At 45.8% G+C, this 23959-nt stretch overlaps 1 protein-coding gene across 2 annotated transcripts in view; it reads left to right on the top strand.

The window, feature by feature from the left end:
- Positions 1-23177, top strand: part of LOC137625906 (electron transfer flavoprotein beta subunit lysine methyltransferase-like) — a 77301-nt gene extending 54124 nt beyond the window's left edge. For both annotated transcript variants that reach the window (XM_068356881.1, XM_068356882.1), the window contains 2 exons: positions 10877-11057; positions 21267-23177. In XM_068356881.1, coding sequence (XP_068212982.1) covers positions 10877-11057; positions 21267-21423 — 338 coding nt within the window. In that variant the 3' untranslated portion in view covers positions 21424-23177. The remainder of the gene's footprint in view (positions 1-10876; positions 11058-21266) is intronic.
- Positions 23178-23959: the final 782 nt, after the last annotated feature.

Here is a 23959-nt window from a genome sequence, read left to right as displayed (position 1 = left end):
TCTCAAATTTGGTAGCAATTTTTTCCTGTTTGACTCTAAATTTCTCATACTTTTAATATTGCTAAATATTATTTCACCCTCCATATTTTATAAATTGTTTCCAACCTTGCTGTCCAACCTCTCCCCATTTTCACAGTCTAGATTTTTGGAAAGGGATACCATTGCTGGAATTGGAGTTTTTTTCAAAACTAATTGTGGAAGCTGTGTTGGTCTGGCTAATTACCCAATAATGTTTGGACCAAAGGAGTGACGGTATTCTCATGTTGGCATGTGTAACTATTCTCCTGAAAAAAAATTTGGCCTTCAGATTCCTACCCTGGCCAGTTTATTAGCGATATCGGCTGTAGTGTTTGCATTTTTTACATGTTTTTTGCGTTAATCAGTACAGAATTAAGTGAATAAGCAATGGGTCCAAAGCAAGCAAGTGCAAACAAGGGTAGTCAAAAGAAAAAGCGTATGATAACAATTGAGATAAAGCATGAAATAATGGAAAAACATGAGAGTGGTGTACAAGTGACTGAGCTGGCTTGCCAATATGAGAGGAGTACATCAACAATATGTACCATCCTCAAGCAGAAGGATGCTATAAAGAGCACCAAGCCTACCAAAGTACTAACCATCCTTTCCTAGCTGAGCAGTGATATTCATGGCGTGTCGTGACAAAAGGCTAACTTACAACCACACGCCAACTTGTCCAGGTGCCTCATTTCCATAAAATCAGAAAACTCCTGCCACTTCGCTAACATGTCTCTTTTTCAATATTAAACTTACCCGATAATCATGTAGCTGTCAACTCCGTTGCCCGACAGAATTCTATGGAGGGATACGCCAGCTATCACAATACTAGAAGGGGGTGTACTTACCAGCGCCACCTGTGGCCAGGTACTCAATCATTTGTTGTTGACACCTCCTCAATTATTCCTCTGTCGTGCTTCCGGCTAGACGTTCTGGGATACGCTCATGGTCTTCGAGTTTATTCATGGATATTTGGTGAAGTATTCTCTTAGATTAACGGCTGTCTCATACTGGAATCCTTTTTATATTAGCTAGTTAGCTTTTATATAAACTCTGATTAACGGTTAATGAATTTTTGCTTGTTTTTGGATCACCCTTTGACTTACTCTTTGAAACAAGATGTCTGACGTTTCGCAAGCTCCCTCCCATAGACGATGTAGGTCTTGCAATAGGCGTATTCCGAAGGTCTCGGTAGATCCTCACACCGCTTGTTCTGACTGTAGGGACAGGCCCTGTCTGTTAGAAAATCGGTGTGAGGAGTGCGCCGGACTTTCGGAATTGGATTTTGTACGTCTTTTAAAATATTCATCCAAGTTAGAGAGAACTAGAGTTAGGAGAAGTTCTTCTCACTCTTCTATGTTTTCCTCACCTCATGATCCCCTACCTTTTCCTACCCCTGTAGTGGCTACCCCCGAACCTACTGTGTGCCCTCCGCCTGATATGTCAACTGTTTTGCGTGCTATTCAGGCTTTAGGAGATAAAGTAGAATCAGTGGTAAGTGACCATAAGTCTCTGATGGCCGAGGTTAAAGAACTGAAGGTCAAGAGTGCAGTGGGTGGAAATAGTGCCAGTGCTGTGACGAGTGCTAGTGTCTGTGCAGTGCCAAGTGCTAGTGGTGCCAGTGTGGTGCGTGAGGATTTTTCTGTGCGAGCCAGTCGTCCTCCCAGTCCGGGACCTCTTGCAAGCTCCCATGCCCAGGGGAGAAGCAATGTCGAAGGGCTTAAGGGTTCGACAGGCCTTGTTAGGCGCACAGAATTATCCTCGGTGGTTGCGGGCGTGTCTTCCTTAGACCGTCACTCCCACCTGCAGACGATTGAGCCCGTCTTCTCGTCCGCTGATCTTCATGCAAGGAAGAAACGTTGGTCTCAGGTCTCGAGACCGCTTAAACGTAGAGTTCAGTCAGCGAGTGCTCAGCCAGGTTGTAGTCATTGGCTCAGCTCCGACTCGCCTCTGTCATCGGTCGACTGTACTCCGCCCAAGAGGAGTAAGATTCTGCCTATACAGACCCCAACTGTGACTTTACCTCAGTCTGTTATCGTTTCTGCCGACCCCAAGTGGACCCTGCTTCAGTCCATGCAAGTTCAGCTTTCGGACTTGATGCGTGAGTGTCGGGCTGAGAGGGTTGCACCGCCTGCACTCCCTCCACCTGTTCTCGCTGCACCTGTGCTCGCCCAGCCTGCACCTGCTCCGCCTGTGCTCGCCCAGCCTGCACCTGCTCCGCCTGGTCGCAGCACCATCTGCCAGGCGTACGATGTTGAACCACTTTCGGAGTTTGCTGTTCACAGTGTTGTTCAGCCTCAACCTTCTTTAAAGCAACCCTTGCTTTGGGATCAGGAGAGTTACACTCTTCCTCCTCCTCCCCTTGCTGCTCCACCAGTGGTGCAACTCTCGGTTGGGGTACAACAACCTCTCCCCTCCGTGAGTCTGTCTGCTCAACCAGCGCTGCACCGAGTTCAACCCTCATCTAGGCAAGCTCATCTACACCATGGACTTGCGCCTCAGGAGCCTCAGCTTGCTAGAACTTTACCTTGTTCTGCGCAGCCTCAACCTTCTCATGCTCCACTCATCTCTCAGGAACAGGAACGGACTACTCCGCCTCCGTCCTCCGCTCAGCTGGTGCAATCCTTGGGTGCAACTCTTGCTAGGAGTCAACCTCCTTCACCCTTGCACCTGCCTTCTGCTCCGACTGTTGTTCAACCTATGCAGTCTGAACCTCAGGTTTTCCCTCAAGTTGAGGAAACCTCTGTTGTTGTTCCTACCCGTTCTGACTCTGCGGTTCAGCATTCTGGTCCTTTTGCTTCGCTACCTTCTGCTGATGAAGTGTCGGATGATGAGGAGGCACATCTTGATCCCTCATCAGACGTGGAGGAGTCTAAGCTTTCTCCATTGTCTATTGATTTTAGAAAGGTCTTGGCTCTACTCAGGGAGCTTTACCCTGACCACTTCGTCTCTGCTGTTCCCCGCTCTCCTCCATCTGAGTTTTCGCTAGGCGTACAACAAGCTAAGTCGAGCTATACTAAGCTTGTCCTAGCTAGATCCTCCAAGAGGGCCTTAAGGACCTTAGGGGAGTGGCTTCAGTCTAAACAACACCTGGGCAAGACTTCCTTCATGTTCCCTCCAACGAAGCTCGCTTCGAAAGGTTGCGTTTGGTATGCCACAGGGGAAGCACCAGGCTTGGGAGTTCCTGCCTCTGCCCAGGCTGACTTCTCAAGTCTGGTGGACTCGCCTAGGAGGACTGCGATGAGACGCTCGAAGGTTTGTTGGACCTTCTCAGACCTGGATCATCTTCTGAAAGGGTTGTTCAGAGCTTTCGAAATGTTCAACTTTCTCGACTGGTGCCTGGGAGCCCTCAGCAAGAAAACATCTCCTGCGGACAAAGACTCTGCCATGCTAATTATGTCCTGCATGGATAAGGCTATCAGGGATGGATCGGGTGAGCTAGCGTCGTTATTTGTATCAGGGGTGTTGAAGAAAAGGGAACAACTGTGTACCTTCCTCTCAGCCAGCATTACACCGTGCCAGCGGTCACAGCTCCTTTTTGCTCCACTCTCAAAGTTCCTCTTTCCCGAGGAGCTAGTTAAGGACTTGTCGGCTGCCCTGATACAGAAGGACACGCACGATCTTGTAGCCTCATCGGCTCGTAAGTCTAAGGTTACCACCTCTGTCCCCAAGACTTATCGCTCTCCAGTGGCTGATACCCCGGCCACTAGGTTCATACCGCCCTTTCGTGGTAGAGCCCCCAGCCGAGGAAGCTCCCGTCCAGACTCTCAAAGGGGCAAGTCTAGGAAAGGACCCAGGACATCTAAGGGAAAGCACTGACTCTCAGATTCTCCAGACAACAGTAGGAGCCAGGCTCAAGATCTTCTGGCAAGCCTGGGAGAAGAGAGGTGCAGACGCACAGTCTGTCAGTTGGCTGAGGTACGGTTACAGGATTCCATTCTGCCTCAAACCGCCTCTGACCACATCGCCCATCAACCTCTCTCCCAACTGCAAAGAAGAGGACAAGAGGCTAGCATTGCAACAGGAGGTGTCGCTACTTGCGCAGAAGAAGGCAGTGGTTATAGTCCGGGACCATCAATCCCCGGGCTTCTACAACCGTCTCTTTCTTGTGGCCAAAAAGACAGGAGGTTGGAGACCGGTGCTGGACGTCAGCTCTCTCAACGAGTATGTCACCAAGCAGACGTTCACAATGGAGACGACCAAGTCGGTCTTAGCAGCGGTCAGACAGGAGGACTGGATGGTCTCGTTGGACTTGAAAGATGCATACTTTCACGTTCCCATTCATCCAGACTCCCAACCTTTCCTGAGATTCGTTTTCGGAAAGGTTGTCTATCAGTTCCAAGCCCTGTGTTTTGGCCTAAGCACAGCTCCTATGGTCTTTACTCATCTGATGAGGAATGTAGCGAAATTCCTGCACTTATCGAACATCAGAGCCTCCCTCTACCTAGACGACTGGCTGTTGAGAGCCTCCACGAGTCGTCGTTGTCTGGAGAACCTCTCTTGGACTTTAGATCTAATCAGAGACCTAGGTCTATTAGTCAATATAGAGAAATCTCAACTCATTCCCTCCCAATCCATTGTGTACCTGGGAATGGAGATTCAGAGTCGGGATTTTCGGGCTTTTCCATCGGCCCCCAGGATAAACCAAGCCCTAGAGTGCATCATGAGCATGCTGAAGAGGAGCAATTGCTCAGTGAGACAGTGGATGAGTCTCACAGGGACCCTCTCATCTCTGGCCCTGTTTGTCGAGCTAGGGAGACTCCACCTCCGCCCTCTTCAATTCCATCTTGCAGCTCATTGGGACAAGGGCTCGACTCTAGAAGCAGTCTCTATCCCTATCAACCAAGAGATGAAGACCACTCTCCGGTGGTGGAAGCACAATCTTCTTCTCAAGGAGGGTCTATCATTGGCCATCCAGACCCCCCATCTTCATCTCTTCTCGGATGCATCGGACTCGGGCTGGGGTGCGACCTTGGACGGACGGGAATGCTCAGGAGTATGGAACAAGGAACAAGGATTACTCCACATCAACTGCAAGGAACTGTTAGCAGTCCATCTTGCCCTGTTGAACTTCAAGTCCCTCCTGCTAGGCAAAGTGGTGGAGGTGAATTCAGACAACACCACAGCCTTGGCTTACATCTCCAAGCAAGGAGGGACCCATTCGAGGAGCCTTTACGAGATCGCAAGGGACCTCCTCATTTGGTCAAGAGGTCTAAACCTCACACTGGTCACGAGGTTCATCCAGGGCGATATGAATGTTTCAGCGGATCGCCTCAGCAGAAGGAATCAGGTCATTCCCACGGAATGGACCCTCCACAAGAGTGTGTGCAACAGACTTTGGACGTTGTGGGGTCAACCTACCATAGACCTGTTTGCCACCTCCATCACCTAGAGACTTCCGCTTTATTGTTCCCCTGTTCCAGACCCTGCAGCGGTTCATGTAGATGCTTTTCTTCTGAACTGGTCCCATCTCGACCTGTACGCATTCCCTCCGTTCAAGATTATAAACAAAGTTCTGCAGAAATTCGTCTCGCACGAAGGGACACGGCTGACGCTGGTTGCTCCCCTTTGGCCTGCAAGAGAATGGTACACAGAGGTACTTCAATGGCTAGTCGACTTCCCCAGGACTCTACCTCTAAGAGTGGACCTTCTACGTCAACCACACGTAGACAGGTTGCACCCAAACCTCCACGCTCTTCGACTGACTGCCTTCAGACTGTCGAAAGATTCGCTAGAGCTAGAGGCTTTTCGAAGGAGGCAGCCAGTGCGATTGCCAGAGCTAGAAGAATTTCCACTCGTAGAGTCTACCAGTCTAAGTGGGAGGTCTTCCGAAGCTGGTGTAGAGCCAATTCAATATCCTCTACCAATACCTCTGTGATCCAAATAGCTGACTTCCTTCTTCATCTTAGGAATGAGAGATCCCTTTCAACATCTACGATTAAAGGGTATAGGAGCATGTTGGCCTCAGTCCTCCGCCACAGGGGTTTGGACCTGTCTTCCAACAAGGACCTTCAAGACATTCTCAAGTCTTTTGAGACGTCTAAAGAACGTCGTCTTTCCACTCCAGGCTGGAATCTGGACGTAGTCTTAAGGTTCCTTATGACATCTAGGTTCGAACCTCTCCAGTCAGCTTCCTTTAAGGATCTTACCCTCAAGACTGCTTTTCTCGTTTGCCTTGCAACAGCTAAGAGAGTCAGTGAGGTTCATGCCTTCAGCAAGAACATTGGTTTCACAACCGAATCAGCTACATGTTCTTTTCAGCTTGGATTCCTAGCAAAGAACGAGCTTCCTTCACGTCCTTGGCCTAGATCGTTCGAAATACCTAGCCTCTCCAACATGGTAGGTAACGAACTAGAGAGAGTTCTTTGCCCTGTCAGAGCTCTCAAATATTATCTGAAGAGGTCTAAACCTATTCGAGGACAGTCAGAAGCCTTATGGTGTGCCATCAAGAAACCCTCGAGACCCATGTCCAAGAATGGGCTTTCGTACTATATAAGGCTTCTGATCAGAGAAGCACATTCTCTCTTAAAGGAGGAAGACCTTGCATTGCTGAAGGTAAGGACCCACGAAGTAAGAGCTGTAGCTACTTCGTTGGCCTTTAATAAAAACCGTTCTCTGCAGAGCATTATGGATGCAACCTATTGGAGGAGCAAGTCAGTGTTTGCATCATTTTATCTGAAAGATGTCCAGTCTCTTTACGAGAACTGCTACACCCTGGGACCATTCGTAGCAGCGAGTGCAGTAGTAGGTGAGGGCTCAGCCACTACATTCCCTTAATCCCATAACCTTTTTAACCTTTCTCTTGAATACTTTTATTGTTGTTTTTATGGTTGTTACGGTAGGCTAAGAAGCCTTCCGCATCCTTGGATTTGGCGGGTGGTCTATTCATTCTTGAGAAGCGCCTGGGTTAAAGGTTTGGTAGAGGTCCTTTAGTAGGGTTGCAACCCCTTGTACTTTGGCACCTTTGGGTTGATTCAGCCTCCAAGAGGAACGCTGCGCTCAGTAAGGAAGACGAACTTTAAATAAAAGGCAGAGTAACGGTTCTATTCGACTTCCTTACCAGGTACTTATTATTTCATTGTTATTTGAGATAACTGTTATATGAAATTTGGGATACTTAGCTATCCTTTAATCATGTACACTGGTTTTCACCCACCTCCCTGGGTGTGAATCAGCTACATGATTATCGGGTAAGTTTAATATTGAAAAATGTTATTTTTATTAATAAAATAAATTTTTGAATATACTTACCCGATAATCATGATTTAATCGACCCTCCCTTTCCTCCCCAGAGAGAACCAGTGGACCGAGGAATAATTGAGGAGGTGTCAACAACAGATGATTGAGTACCTGGCCACAGGTGGCGCTGGTAAGTACACCCCCTTCTAGTATTGTGATAGCTGGCGTATCCCTCCATAGAATTCTGTCGGGCAACGGAGTTGACAGCTACATGATTATCGGGTAAGTATATTCAAAAATTTATTTTATTAATAAAAATAACATGATTTCCTTCAAAGAAAGGTGGTCCTTCTCTTGCACCTCCTCCTCGCTACTGAGCTCCTGCAACACCTCTGTATGTTGCATCTCCTGGAGCTCAATCAATTCCTGTGTCGTGAGCTCTTCCTGATGCTCCTCGATGAGGTCGTTCACGTCAGCCTCATCTACCTCCAGCCCCATGGACTTTCCAAGAGACACGATTTCATCCACCACAATAGGTTCGGATTCATCAGGGTCTGGCGGCGTATCAAACCCTTCAAAGTCCCTCTCAGCGACAGAAGCTGGCCACAATTTCTTCCATGCTGAATGAAGAATTCTTCGTGTGACACCCTGCCATGCATCGTCAATAATTTTTAAGCAATGGACAATATTGAAATGTTCCTTCCAAAATTAAAGAAGGGTGAGATTGGTGTTGTCTGTGACATCAAAGCATTTCTTAAACAAATGCTTTGTGTACAGTTTTTTAAAGTTGGAAATTACTTGGTCCATGGGCTGGAGGAGTGACGACGTGTTGGGCGGGAGATAAAGGACTTGATGAACCTGTACTCATCAAGAATTTCCTCTTCGAGACCAGGAGGGTGACCAGGGGCATTGTCGAGGACCAGGGGCATTGTCGAGGACCAGGGGCATTGTCAAGGACCAGGAGACATTTCATTGGCAGGCTTTTCTCGGCCAAATATTTTTTGACTGCCAGACCAAAGCACAGATTATCCCATTCTGTGAAGAAATTGCGCGTAACCCAAGCATTAGCATTAGCGCGCCGCATCACTTGCAGTTTTTCTTTCAAGATCCTTTGTCTCTTGAAAGCACGTGGATTTTCTGAGTGGTACACCAGCAGTGTCCTGACCTTACAATCACCACTGGCATTGGCACACAAGTACAAGGCTAGAGTTAACCGGTCCTTCATGGGCCATAAACCCGGTAGTCTCTTCTCCTCTGCCGTTATGAATGTCCTCCTGGGCATCTTCATCCAGAAAAGGCCAGTTTCATCGCAGTTGAACACTTGTTGGGGGATGTATCCTTGTTCTGCGATAACTGAGGCAAAGGTTTTGACGTAGTCCGCCGCGGCTTTCAAGTCAGATCTCGCTGCTTCCCCATGCCTCATAACTAAGTGCATCCCAGCCAGTTTTTTAAATTATCCAACCAGCCACGACTGGCTTTGAAGGTTTCCACTGGCGTTGAAGTCTCCCCTCTCTCAGCTGCTTGCTTTCCTTTCAAGTCATCGTAGATTCTGCTGGCCTTTTCACAGATGATCGTCTCGGTCACGCTATCTCCTGCCAAATGTTTCTCCTTTATCCATATTAAAAGAAGCCTCTCCATCTCGTCATGAATGTCACTGCGCAGCTTGGAAAGGATGGTTAGTCCTTGGAAGGCTCGGTGCTCCTTATAGCATCCATCTGTTTGAGGATGGTACATATTGTTGATGTACTTCTCTCATATTGGCGAGCCAGCTCAGTCACTTGTACAACACTCTCATGTTTTTCGATTATTTCATGCTTTACCTCGATTATCATCATACGCTTTTTCTTTTCACTACCCTTGTTTGCACTTGCTTGCTTTGGACCCATTGCTTATTCACTTAATTCTGTACTGATTAACGCAAAAAAAATGTAAAAAATGCAAACATTACAGCCGATGCTCGGAGATAACTTTACGCGATGGAGATGACGGGAAAGAGCGTGTGATGCTGTCCTCGTGAGCAGCCTCTCGCACACTTGGCCACCTAGTAGCCGCATAGGGAACCGTCTCTTATGATGACAAAAAGAAGCCTCTCCATCTCGTCATGAATGTCACTGCGCAGCTTGGAAAGGATGGTTAGTCCTTGGAAGGCTCGGTGCTCTTTATAGCATCCTCCTGCTTGAGGATGGTACATATTGTTGATGTACTTCTCTCATATTGGCGAGCCAGCTCAGTCACTTGTACACCACTCTCATGTTTTTCGATTATTTCATGCTTTACCTCGATTATCATCATACGCTTTTTCTTTTCACTACCCTTGTTTGCACTTGCTTGCTTTGGACCCATTGCTTATTCACTTAATTCTGTACTGATTAACGCAAAAAAAAATGTAAAAAATGCAAACATTACAGCCGATGCTCGGAGATAACTTTACGCGATGGAGATGACGGGAAAGAGCGTGTGATGCTGTCCTCGTGAGCAGCCTCTCGCACACTTGGCCACCTAGTAGCCGCATAGGGAACCGTCTCTTATCCTCATACCTCAAATTTTTCTCATCTCGGGGCAAAAATTTGCTTGAAACTTTCCTTGTATCTCAAATTTCTTGTATGTTGGGACACTTCTATGTCGAGGTATTACTGTACTATATATTTTATTTTTTTATTTATTAGCTTTAATGTAAACAATATTTTTTTTCTCCCAAATTTAATCAGGCCAGCTGTTTAAGACTTGGGCTTAACTCATTGGGCTAGTTGAATTATTACCTTTTAATAATAATAATAATAATAATGATAATAAATTGGTTTGGCCAAGGCAGCAGCAGGCACCCTTTGAGATACTACCACTAGAGGTTTAGTTGGTCCTTTGAGCTCTACACTGGATCTCTCATTTTTCCTTTGCCTGCACATACACGAATAGCCTGGCTTAATGTATGCAAACCTATTAATTATAAAAGATCATGCATTCAGACAGCATATCCTCTACACATAATATAGATTTCTGCTTGACCATCTATAAGTCAACTGTTAGGAACCTAGCCTAACACCTGTAATACCTATGATATCTTCATGCCCAGGTCATTAAGAGGTTGATGCTTTGGTTATTTTACAGGACCGAGTGCCTTGACAATCCTGGGAAAGTGAACCAGCCATGTTTGGTTCTGGGGTTTCTTCCCTCCTAAGGGTAAGTCTCCCATTAAAGGGTGATTGTTTGTATTAGAGGAAGAACAGATCTCAAATTTTAAAAGTAATTTGTATTTTTCCTAAAAATACAATCCTGATTCCTTTAAGTTTCACTTCCAACTTTGACCATCCCTAGGTTTAAGGTCAAAAGTTAGAGCTTTACTGACTGCCAGGTGGGCAGGTTTACCCTCCACCCGACAGCAACTACAAACACATAATTAAAAATTTAATGGTCTTTCCAGCTGTGCTGAATTCTTACCCCTATTAAAGGGGTCAGGTTTATATAGTTATAAAATATACAAATTCATTGAAATATTTGTTATATTTGAAATAAAGATTGGATCATTAATATTTTGTACTGGATGTTTCTTGAAAATCTTATAGAATATAACTAAAAGATTCTTTTAACTATATTATAGGTCAAGATAGTCTTGAAATAGTTTATTTTTTTATTCATAAGTGATAATCTGTTAGTGTTATAAATTTAAATTTTTTATTTTTTTCAGTTGCCACTGAAGCTGTTTTGTTGAATGGTATTAAAAACAAAATCAAAATTGATGATTTGTCGACAGTGAATCTAATTGGATCTTGCTGTGAGATGTTTGACGTCCTGCTAATAGGAGATATGCTGTATGATACAGAATTTGCAGATGAAGTTTTAAGGTGGTTGAGAAAGGAGCATGAAAAGTAAGTTGCCCCTACAAGAATACATACCTTCATCCTTTAATAGGAGTATGCTTTCAGTGATGTTGGATACGGCTGTTAAAATTTATAATGAGGTGATGGTGGTTAGCTGATAGGTCACTGAGCTCCCACTGTTTTCAGCTGCTGGACAGTAAAAAGGAACAGTACTTTTCAGCATCCCCACCTGGTTGTTTTAAATGTTTGATTTTTCCTTCAAATAAATGTGTTGGCAGATCGTTGTGTTACAGTACATAAAAACAACCTTCGACCCTTAAGGGGCTACTCTGCCCCCATTAAAACAATATTATTTTGGGGTCATTTCAAACTTAATCTACTTTTTTATTTCTCAGCTGATTTTCATCATTTATAAACCATTCTAAAGATAATTTGTTCCGTAACTGGAATACAAACCACGCTATTTATTAGGGGTTATACTTTAGGCGGAGCTGAAATGACGAGCCATTAAAATTTAGCGGGGGTTAACTACCCACACCATTAGTTAGCGGGGGAAGGGGGGTTAGCTTGCTACCACTCCCGTTCACACACCTGTGATTTAGTCACTTTACTTTTGGCTCGGATGGAGAGCGGTTGTTTCCTCTCCCCCTCTCTCCTCACCTATTCTGGGCTGCCATTAATTTATGCCTTTTAACTTACTTTTCTTATGCAGTACATGTATATATATGAAAACATTCTTGATCTTTATGTATACATGTGTATAGAAATATGATAAGTTTCCTTTTTAAATATTAAACTTAGCCAGTGAATATATAATAGCTGACGTCTCGGACGGCTCGACAGAAACACAAAAACTCGCAAGCGATCGCTGTGAAGGTTGCGGGTGTGCCCACCAGCGCCGACTATCGGTCAGATACCGCATATACATGTAAACAGCTCCAGTTCTTCTCTGTCGGTCTTTTCAACAAGTTGATTCCGTTCTCACTGTTAACCTGGAGTTTTTTCGTCATTCTTGGTGAAGTACAGTACTTCTTTTTGGTTTTGAGCTTTCGCAGTGACAGGTGTTTTTCTCTTCAATTAAAACTCTTGAACCCTTTTTTGGATAGCGTTTATTGTTGATGACTTTGGATTGTTTTTGGATTTTCTTGGACTTTTCAAAATGGCTGACCCTTCTCCTATTCCTAAATTTCGTAAATGTAATGCTAGGGATTGTAACAAACGTCTTCCAAAGGCCTCTCTCGACCCACATACCGTGTGTTCTAATTGCCGGGGTAAAACCTGCCAATTAGGAGATCGGTGTGATGAGTGCGTGGTACTTTCGGAATTCGACTGGCTAGAGTTTGATAAATATTCTCGTAAGCTTGAGAGAGATAGGGTGAGGAGAAGCTCCTCTAGGTCATTGGATTTTTCCTCCTCCCATGCCCCTGAACCTAATCCTTCCCCTGTAGTAGTTGTACCTGAACCCTCTACTAGCACTCATGAACCATCCATGCGGGATATGTTGCTTGCCATTCAAGCTTTGGGCGAGAGAGTTGAGTCCTTAGCATCGGACCGTAATCAACTCATGGCGGATGTGAATGTGTTAAAGTGTCAGAGTGCCAATTCAGAAAATCGTGGGGATAAAGTGATTAGTGCGCAAAGTGTTTTTAGTGTTGCGACCGAGGGTTCGTCTGTTCGTGCTTGTCGTTCTCCTAGTCCGAGACCTCTTTCAGGCTCCCATGCACCAGGGAGAAGTAATGTCGTAGGACTTATGGGGACGAGAGGCTTTATCCAACGAACAGACGTTCCCTCTATGGTATCGGGCGTGTCTCGTCAAGACCGACCCTACCATAAGACGAGCGAGGCTGTTTTCTCCTCGTCATCCGAAGACTTCTCGCGTAAGAAACCGTGGAGCAAAGTTTCTAGACCCTTAAAGCGGAAGTCAGTCCCTTCAGGACATGTCCAGCGTCCTGTATGTAGCCATTGGGATAGCTCTGACCCTTTGCAGTCATCGGAAGACTGCTCGCCACTTAAACGAAAGCGTAACACGGGCTCCGAGAGTCTCAGTAAAGGCAATGTTTTGCTGTCACAGACGTTACCATCGTCCCGGCCCGTTCCGACTCCCGTTATTCCTAAATGGGTTGTCCTGCAGGATATGCAGAATAAGCTTGCCTCCCTTATGGAGGAGTATACCGTTGAGCAGGTTCACGATGATCCTCGCCGTTACGCTGATCGAGATCCTGGCCGTCAGCCGCCCAAACGAGCCTTTACTCGTCCTGTTGACGTTACGAAACGTGATGTTGGTAGTTTGTCACGTCAGTCACGTGACTTGGAGCCTCACTCGATGCAGTCCCGTGTTGGCTTTCAGCCGCTGCCGCAGTCTCGTGTTGACGTTCAGCCGCTGCCGCAAGCTCGTGTTGACGTTCAGGACGTTCGCCAACCAGCTCAGTTGCCTTGTTTTGACGTTGAGCGTCAAGCACCGCAGTCAAGGGTTGTTTTAACTGCTCAATCTAGGCAGTCAAGGCAGTCTCGACTTGACGTCGAGCGTCCTCCCGCTCCTGTTGTTGTTGCTGGTCAGTCCTTTCAGCAGTTACATGACGTAGCTTCCTTGACTGCTACTGATGCTCCTTTGCGTGTGGACTTTGCTTGTCAAGCATTGCCGCCGCGACAGGTCTCTCCCTTACTTGAGACTCATTAATTGTCGGACGAGGTTCCTTCTGATGAGGATGTTGCTGATCCTCCGCCTACTGATAATCCTTTGGATGTTTTGTCAGACGTTGAAGAGCCTAAGGCTGCGCAACCTTCTATGGATTTTAAGAAAATCATGATGATTTTTAAAGATCTTTTCCCAGACCATTTCGTTACTGCTGCTCCTCGTTCTCCTCCGTCAGAGTTTGCGCTAGGCTTATCTACTGCCAAGCCTTCTTTTACTAAGCTAGTGCTCCCTCGCTCTTCTAAGAGGGCTTTACGTCTACTAGGCGACTGGTTGGTTACCAGGAGGAGTTTGGGGAAGACGGCCTTTGCCTTCCCTCCTTTTAAACTAGCTTCTAGAGCGAGCGTCTGGTATGACACGGGAGAAGTTCTCGGCTTGGGAGTCCCTGCCTCTGCCCATGGTGACTTCTCAAGCCTCGTAGACTCTCCCCGTCGCCTGGCCATGAGACGCTCTAAAATTTGTTGGTCCTCCTCGAACCTTGACCATCTTCTTAAAGGGGTTTACAGGGCCTTCGAAGTTTTTAACTTTTTAGATTGGTCTCTAGGAGCATTAAGCAGGAAGATCTCGTCTGCTGACCAGGATGTTTCCGTGCTTATTATGTCTTGTATGGACAAAGCCATCCGCGATGGCTCCAATGAGCTCGCCGCCACCTTTACGTCTGGAGTCCTGAAGAAGAGGGAAACCCTTTGCTCTTTCCTTTCAGCAGGAGTTACTCCCTGTCAAAGATCGGAGCTTCTTTTTGCCCCCTTATCGGCTGCCTTGTTTCCTCAACAGCTGATCAAGGACATTGCTGCTTCGCTTGTACAGAAGGATACACATGACCTGATGGCTACTTCTGCTCGCAAGGGAGCTCCTTCTTCATCTTTTGTTGTGAGGCCCAGAATCGATACTCCTGCGTCTAGGTTTATCCCGCCCTTTCGTGGCAGAGCCCCCAGCAGGGGAGGCGCTCGTGACGACGGAAAGAGAGGCAAAAGGAGAGGATCCAAGTCCTCCCGTGGCAGAGTCTGACTGCCCACGTCCTCAGACAGCGGTAGGGGCCAGACTGAACAACTTCTGGCAGGCCTGGGAGAAGAGGGGTGCAGACCAAGAGTCTGTTTTGTTGCTCAAGGAGAGGTACAAAATACCTTTTGTACGCAGACCTCCTCTAGTAACAGTTCCTCTAGACCTCTCTCCCAGGTATCGAGAGGAGTCAAGGAGACAAGCTCTACATCAGCAGGTGTCTCTGTTGCTAGAGAAGGGAGCGGTGGTGAAAAGTCTCGGACCTTCAATCACCAGGATTTTACAACCGTCTCTTCCTAGTCCCAAAGCAAACGGGAGGTTGGAGGCCAGTGCTGGACGTCAGTGCGCTCAATGTTTTTGTTACGAAAACAAAATTTACGATGGAGACCACGAAGTCCGTCCTAGCAGCGGTCAGAGAGGGAGACTGGATGGTCTCTCTCGACCTGCAGGATGCGTACTTCCACATTCCTATTCATCCAGATTCTCAATCGTATCTGAGGTTTGTTTACAGGAATGTGGTGTACCAGTTTCGAGCACTGTGCTTCGGCCTCAGCCCTGCTCCTCTCGTGTTTACGAGGCTCATGAGGAATGTGGCAAAATTCCTTCATTTATCGGGAATTCGAGCCTCCCTGTACTTGGACGACTGGCTTCTCAGAGCATCGTCCCGTCATCGCTGTCTGCAGGACCTTCACTGGACGTTGGGTCTGGCAAAGGAGTTGGGACTATTGGTAAACCTAGAAAAGTCTCAACTGATTCCATCCCAGTCGATTCTCTATTTGGGGATGGAGATTCGCTGTCTAGTTTTTCGGGCTTTTCCGTCTGCCACCCGAATAGAGCAAGCCCTGCTCAAAGTTCGACTCATGCTGAAAAAAGACCGTTGTTCAGTAAGAGGTTGGATGAGCCTCGTAGGGACTCTGTCATCCCTGGAGCAGTTTGTCTCGCTAGGGAGACTTCACCTTCGCCCTCTCCAGTTCCATCTAGACTCACACTGGAACAAGAGCAAGACTTTAGAAGCTGTGTCAATCCCGGTCTCTGAGCCAGTAAAAGCATGCCTGAACTGGTGGGACAGCAACATAAGTCTGAGAGAGGGTCTGTCCCTGGCAGTCAAGAACCCAAACCACGTGTTGTTCTCAGACGCGTCGGATTTGGATTGGGGAGCGACTCTGGACGGTCGGGAATGTTCGGGTCTTTGGACGTCGAATCAGAAGAGCATGCACATCAACGGCAAGGAGCTGTTAGCGGTTCACTTGGCCTTGATGAGTTTCGAGAGCATTGTTCGAAACAAAGTGGTAGAGGTCAATTCAGACAACACCACAGCTTTGGCGTACATCTCCAAGCAAGGAGGCACTCACTCCCACACACTGTTCGTCATCGCATGGGACCTCCTCATCTGGTCAAAAAATCGAGGCATCTCCCTGTTGACAAGATTCATCCAGGGGGACTTGAACGTCTTAGCAGACTGTCTCAGTCGGAGAGGTCAGGTGATCCCCACGGAATGGACCCTCCACAAGGACGTGTGCAAGAGTCTTTGGGTGACTTGGGGTCAACCCTCCATAGACCTCTTTGCCACCTCGTTGACCAAAAGGCTCCCGACCTATTGCTCACCAGTCCCAGATCCAGAGGCGACCCATATAGATGCGTTTCTACTGGACTGGTCTCACCTGGACGCGTACGCATTCCCTCCATTCAAGATCGTCAACAAGGTACTGCAGAAGTTCGCCTCTCACGAAGGGACAAGGTTGACGTTGGTTGCTTCCCTCTGGCCCGCGAGAGAGTGGTTCACAGAGGTACTTCAAAGGCTGGTAGACATTCCAAGGAGTCTTCCTCTAAGGATGGATCTCTTACGGCAGCCCCACGCAAGGAATCTTCATCAAAGCCTCCCCGCGCTTCGTCTGACTGCCTTCAGACTATCGAAAGACTCTCAAGAGCTCGAGGCTTTTCGAAGGAGGCAGCCAGAGCGATTGCGAGAGCTAGGAGAGCTTCTACCATCAAAGTATACCAGTCGAAGTGGGAAGTCTTTAGAGACTAGTGCAAGTCATCATCCATTTCCTCTTCCAGTACCTTATTTGGGTTTTGTTATGATATAACTGTCAAAAACTCTAAGCATATACACCGTAATTGTTTTAATACTGGTCTCTACCCACCACCATGGGTGTGAATCAGCTATTATATATTCACCGGCTAAGTTTAATATTTAAAAATGATATTTTGATTATAAAATAAATTTTTGAATATACTTACCCGGTGAATATATAAATTAAAGGCCCTCCCTTCCTCCCCGATAGAGACCCAGCGGAATGAGAAGAACTGGAGCTGTTTACATGTATATGCGGTATCTGACCGATAGTCGGCGCTGGTGGGCACACCCGCAACCTTCACGGCGATCGCTCGCGAGTTTTTGTGTTTCTGTCGAGCCGTCCGAGACGTCAGCTATTATATATTCACCGGGTAAGTATATTCAAAAATTTATTTTATAATCAAAATATCATTTTCAGTGTTTGTGCTGTGTGTGTGATACATATACGACAATGACACTTGCGCAGATTAGCAAGGCCAGCACAGTGGGGAACGACCTCTTCCTCTCTGGTCCATCGGTCTTCCCGTCGGCATATAACCGTTAACTTGGCTGTCGCAGGGGAATCGTCATCGCCTGGACCCTCTTCATTCAACCACTGTCTTCGCCTTTTCCTTTTTCTTACGGGAAACATGGATTTCTGGTCATTCACTTTTACAACAACAGTGTACTATTGGAGAAGCTCCTTTCCCGTGCGCGGGTTAGGTTGCTCTTCCAATTATTTGTCTCAATTATTTTTAGTGAAATTATAATTGTATCTTAACTTTTCAGCTTTTCTCCGTGGGGAACACTTCCCTTCGGAGGATCAGTGGTTCTCAATATTAGTGAATATTCTTAGCTGATTTAAATAATTGTAATTCTGTTTGTATTACAGTTACTCCGTTCCCCCCTTCTCCTGTGGATGTCGACTGGAGAAGGAAGGGTGCAATACTTATTTTTATGTTGTTCCCTCGGGGTTCCTCTTTGGAGTAACTCCCTAGCGAATTTCTGTTAAATAATTAATTTTATTTTTTCCCAGTCATCTATGCAGCTTTCCTTCGTTCGACTAAGAGTGCCGACGGAAGCAGAGCTGTTCTGTTCATGCCTGGGGAATCTGCTGTCACTGCCGTCCCTCAGAGGACGTCATCATGGGCTTCATCCCTTCTCGTAGAAGTACTCCCGTGACAACATAACCAGCACTTCAGATCATCTTAGAACGCTAAAGGAGGTTTGCCTCCAGGGGTTGGACAACTTCCCTTCCAAGGGAAAGTTCTCTCCCCAGGTGTGAGGTTGTTTCTCCCTTCAGAAGGAGAACTTCCCACGTCTAAATAAATTCATCGTCTCTGACTGCTGTTGCTGCCTTCGCCCAGATTTCTCTCCCCCCCTTGCTGAGTTTCTCTTCCTTCAGGGGTGGAGCACAGTCTTGGCAAGTCTCTTCTATGAAGTGCTTTTCTCTCTTGTTCGCGAGAGAGGCCACTCATAGAGACTCCTCTTTGGAGGATTGCTACTGTTAAAGGTCAGCTTGCTGATCCACTGGCCCTCATGGGCGTCTTCAAGTCTCTTCTACGAAGTGTTCACCTCTCTCGTTCGCGAGAGAGGGCACTCATAGAGACTCCTCTTCGGAGGATCGCTACTGTTAAAGGTCAGCTTGCTGATCCACCGGCCCTCATGGACATCTTCAAGTCTCTTCTACGAGTGTTCACCTCTCTCGTTTGCGAGAGAGGCGCCACTCATAGAGACACCTCTTTGGAGGGTCACGCTGCTCATCAGTTCCTGATCATCCTACCAGCAGACCTACCAGTGCAACCTGCCCAGCAACTTAGTCCGTGGATGTCGGTTCTGGACTCTTCTATGGACCTATCATGGTTGCCATCAGTGGATGTTTGCCCTTCCAAAGGGCACATCCCAGTTCCTGATTGTCTTACCATCTGCCCTGCCGCTACCAACACATCCTTATGCCGCTGGTAGTCCTTTGGACTTCGGTCCTGGACTCTAACGTGGACCTTTTTACGGTCCCCATCGGTGGATGCTTGCCCTTCCAAAGGGCACATCCCAGCTGCTGTTAGTCCCTGGACTCTTCCGTGGACCTTTACGGTCTCTATCATGGATGTTTGCCCTTCCAAAGGGCTCATCCCAGTTTCTGGTCGTCCTGCCAGCTGACCTGCCAACCTACTAGAGCTACCTTCACGCGTGCCATTAGTCTCCCGTGGGCGCACGCCAACAGTCTCCCGTGCGCGCCCGCCAACAGTCTTCCATGCGTGGGCGCCAATGGTTTCCTGCACACGCGAGCACCAATGCTCTTGGCGTGCCGACGGTCTACCGCGCACCGACGGTATACCGCGTACGCGCGCCGACAGCCTTCCGCGTGCGAGCGCCCGATGCCCCTCCACGCGCACCAATACTCTTGCGTGCACGTAGTCTTCCGCGCAGGCGCCGATGGTCTCCCGCACGCGCGCGCCAGCAGTCTCCGCGCAAGCACCAATGCACTCGCCCTTGCGCAACCAGTCACACGCTTCGCCGCATTCTAGTGAGAATGCACAAAACTACACAGTGCCTTACTGCGCGCCAGCGCTCTCCCGCACTTTACTGCGCAGTTGCGGTCTCAGACCCAATGCGCCAGCTCTTGCCAAACAGTCAGGGCTCGCAGATCCAATGTACCAGCTCTTGCCTAAGAACCAGCGCTTGCCTGCTCTCCAGGCAGAAATTAAGCACCAGCATCATCCTGTGTGCCATCGCTCCAGTACTCTAATACACACTTGCACAATAGGCAGTAAAAAGGAATAAAACTTTTTGGACAGGTCACCATTGCCCCATTCTTCCCTGCAAAAACATAACATTGCCACCGGGAAAAGAGGAATAAGGCTTCACAGAAGGATTCAAGATCCCGAAGATTCCATCTTACAAGGGGAATCGAAATGGGGAATCCTTGGTCCCTGTCTCTTCTGAAGTTTCTTTTTTCCTTGACAGACCACCGTCAGCAAACAGGAAAGCATCAAAAGTCTGATCTCTAGATCACTATTTGCTGATGGCTAGTTCACGGATTACTGATCGCTAGGTCGCCCTCTAGTCCCTCCAATGACTAACGATCTACGATAGCTAGCGTTTCCAATCACCGATTGCTAGTCAATAACCAGTCATCAGCTTGCTGATCACTAAATCACCGATGGGCAGCTCATCTTTCTTCGATCATTGAACTCAGCTCGCTGATCTCTGACCAGCCCATCTTCAGCTTGCTCATCTCTGACCAACCAGGGTGGACCATAATTAGCTTGCTCATCTCTAACTCACCATCGGCTCACAGACCACCGATTCATCGGTCATCGGCAATTTGCCAACAGTTCGTGACTCGATCTTACTAGTCAACCTCTTCCTATAGTTTCGTAGATCAGAAGGTATACAACATACTTCTCGCTACTGGCCGTTCGCCTTCACACTAAAGTGATCGGCAAACGTTTGACAACCCTCATCAATGGCTGGTCGACAACTTGCGAGCACTCCCAAACTGCACAGTAACCACGATACCCAACGGTTAACCATTGATTAACATTCGCCAGATTGATTCTATTCTAAGGAATAGAATCAATCCCATCAGGGCGCATGGTAAGGCTAAGCATTGCCTTCCTTCTGTTAGTTAAAGAAATTCTCTCTCAGATAAGAATTCTTACACTGGGTATCGCGCCTGATCCTTTACGACACGAGTCAAGACTCCAGCGTCGACAATCTTCCATGCAAAAGGATCCGCAAGGAGCTGTCCCTTTGGGTCGATGTCCACACCATGTTGGAGTTCGAACAAGGGCTAAGACCTCAGGTCTTCATTTGCACACTGGACCTAAAGGACACTTACTCCCAGGTCCAAACCATCCATCTAGGAAGGTTGGAAGATGAGAGCAGCCTACTTGGCTCTTTATTAGTTCCAACAGTTGCTGGCAGGTCACTCTGTTGTGTTGATGAGCGACAACACCACAGTAGTGGTGTACATAAACAAACAGGGCGGTACCTTTTCGCAGCCTCTATGCCATCTTGCAGTAAAGATCCTCAGATGGTCAGAAGAAAATTTGGTGTCCCTATCAGCTAGCTTCATTCCTGGCAAGAGGAGTGTGCTCGCGGACAATCTGAGCAGAGCAACTCGGATAGTAGGGTCCGGATGGTCTTTAAAAAGTCAGATAGCCAAGTAAGTCCTTACTTTGTGGGGTTCCCCGACTGTAGACCTGTTCGCAACATCTCCAGCTGTAAGTGATAATATATGACCCTAACAAAAACACAAAAGCTACAAAGTCCACTGAACCTAAATTATTCTGTCTGGACCTTCTGTGTGTTTCTATCATTTAATACAAGATTTTGTTTCCTGTTAGTTAATTTGATAATGTTTAGATACTTGTGGTCTTACAATTTGTTGCATTTTGTGGTTGAATTTGTATCATTCTCTTTTTATTGTTATAAATAGGATTTATGTGCAAGGTCTTATAGTTCACAATATTTTCATTTTTTTACCTAGATTTTTTTTTCTTTGCAGGGGATCTGTTGTCCTTATTGGAGACCCAGGGAGATTTGCATTGGAGTCCCATCCATTGAAGTCAAGTCTGAGGTGTCTAGCAAAATATGAATTGAAAGCATCCACAGTTCTTGAAAACAGTGGACACACCCAGGCTTTTGTTTGGACTTTTACTTAACTAAATTTTCCTCTTAAATTTGTATAATTTATTCTATGATACATTGAGTCTGTGAATTCTGTGATAGCTGTCTAGTTATATTTTTTATGTCAAATACTGCTAGGCCTTTGAATGGCTAGAAATTGGTTGTGGTATTGTTAAAACTTATGAGTATTCTATTATACAACTTAACATCCTTGTTTAATTGGGTGGAGGTATAATTAAAGTCCACCTCAATAAAGCAGAGAACATTCCCTAAATAATTTTTGCATGTAATCCAATATTCTTCTATACAGTATTTATACAGCTGGAGGATGGCGACACAATGCTTCTCTTGCTAGAGAGGGTGGCTGGAAAAGCACAATAAATAAGACTTACTAAGCAGTGTTAATGAAGGTAAGGGCAACGGTAATAGTTCTTGTAAAAAAAATTGGCTGTATAAAAAAGTTGCTTGCAATCTTGTGAAGCATAAAGGCCTGAACAGTACATGGACTTCAACTCAAGCAACTGGAATATTTTCACATTTCATGTTTAGAAAATAAATGGACCTCACCTGGAGAAATTAGATTCCACATACACAGATTCCAGTAGAAAAAATGATGGACCTCATCTGGAAAAATTAGATTCCACATTCACAGATTCTGGAATATACAAGATGCAATCTAAGGTCAACACTAATTTATTTTTATTAATGTCCATCTATTATCTGTCATTCTTATCATATGTCCTGCCCATGTCCATTTCTTTTTTTTGGCTCGCTAAGGACCAGGATCTTCTGGAATAAACGCCTAAAACTGACCACCAAGGTCCATATATATAAAGCAATATGTATCTCAACAATCTCCTATGTCATAGAGGCCTGAATACTATATTGATGCCAACTAGCCAACTGGAACATTTTCATGTTTTGAAAAAAGGATGGGCCTCACCCGGAATGATTACATTCCATACACACACATTCTAGAATAAACAGGATGCACATGCACAGAAACCCAACCCCAACTAGTGTGGCTTGGTCACATGATGTGTATGCCTGATGAATGGCTCTAAACACAAATTTTATTGAAACAACCAAAATATAGCCACTAAAGACCTAGTGATCCCAAGAATAGATGCAAAGATCAAACCAAGTGAACTTTAAAGAAATGCAGAATTCCACAAGCTAACCTGGAAACCCTTAATAGAAATAATTAGGTTTAGAGAATGAGGTCAATGTCCTGGAGAAGGTTTGTGCAGCTTTTCTTCATTGAATAAAAAAAAGAGCAGCAACACACAAGTCAAGAGGTCTCTGTGGCCTCAAGTCTTCAACTGATGTGGCCAACATATGGCAAGGTATCAGGTCCAGGATTGACCTTGTGAGCCATACCCGTGCACATAATTGGCGAGAGCAAAAACACTTATGTCCAGGAACTCTTTATATTACATTCATCATCTACTGAAGAACCTTTAAATTCTTCATTGGCTATAATAGATCGCTATTAGATTAGATCCAACTAAATGTGGTATACAGGTAAGATTCGATGAAATGTAGAAAATTTCAATTAAATTTATTATTTCAGTGCTCACCAAATATTCATTTATATTTCCTCCCACTTTCCATTAATCTAGAGGATTTAGAAACAATCTGAGCAAGGGTAAAAACAAAACACTGGTAATGATACTTAGTGATGAGAACCAGTTAAAATTCAGAAAAAATACTGTAATATTATTGTATTTTCATGTTTTTATTCCAAGTTGAATTATTGATTATATGCAAATACATGTTTGTAGATTCATATTACTTTGATAAATCTTACCATACATTAATTGTCCTATGCATTTTGAAACGCAGTTTGGCCGATAAAGAATTAGAGGATTAGTAGTGGGTTTGTAAGAATAGTACTCATATACCTATACTTAAGTACTACTACATTATGAGGGGGGATGGAGAGTAGTTGTAATTTTATCAAAACTAATCAAGTTTCTTAAAAGTGGTGCAGTACAAGGTCCAATACTGAGCAATTGGAAGGGAACCTCAGTGTGATAGGGAACTGGAGAATTATGATAACATTTTTATATTTATTTCTATCATCAGTATAGAGAAGTATGAAAGATAGAGAGAAAAATGTGGAAGTAAAATGGAAGGTCACCAAGGCAAAGAGGGAGGCTAACTGGAGGTGGGGTTAGAGATTGGGTAGTTTGTATGAAGAGAATAAGTAGTTTTGGAAAGAAGTGAAGACACTAAAGAAGGGTGGATTGAGTAGGAGACAAAAATGAAAAATAATTGATTAATTTGAAGTTTTCTGTCATCCTGACATCTTAAGATCATTGATGCCGATTATAAATAAAAAATAAAACGGATTTTGAAGCAAAACGAAAAATCTATTTTTGGGTGAGATGGCCATGACGTCCTGATGGAACCATCCTACAGACAGGTTTCTAGGGTATATTTGGCTACAGTGATACTCCTAGAGAATTTACCATAGGTCTCCAGAATTCTAACTCCTGGCACGAGTATCCTTAAAATTTCTCTTAAGGATATCGCATAATATCAGGTCACGTATATCTTGATACGACA

This window comes from Palaemon carinicauda, chromosome 33 (genome assembly GCF_036898095.1).
Source record: "Palaemon carinicauda isolate YSFRI2023 chromosome 33, ASM3689809v2, whole genome shotgun sequence".
Lineage (NCBI taxonomy): Eukaryota > Metazoa > Arthropoda > Malacostraca > Decapoda > Palaemonidae > Palaemon > Palaemon carinicauda.
This window is presented reverse-complemented; position numbering and strand designations above follow the sequence as displayed.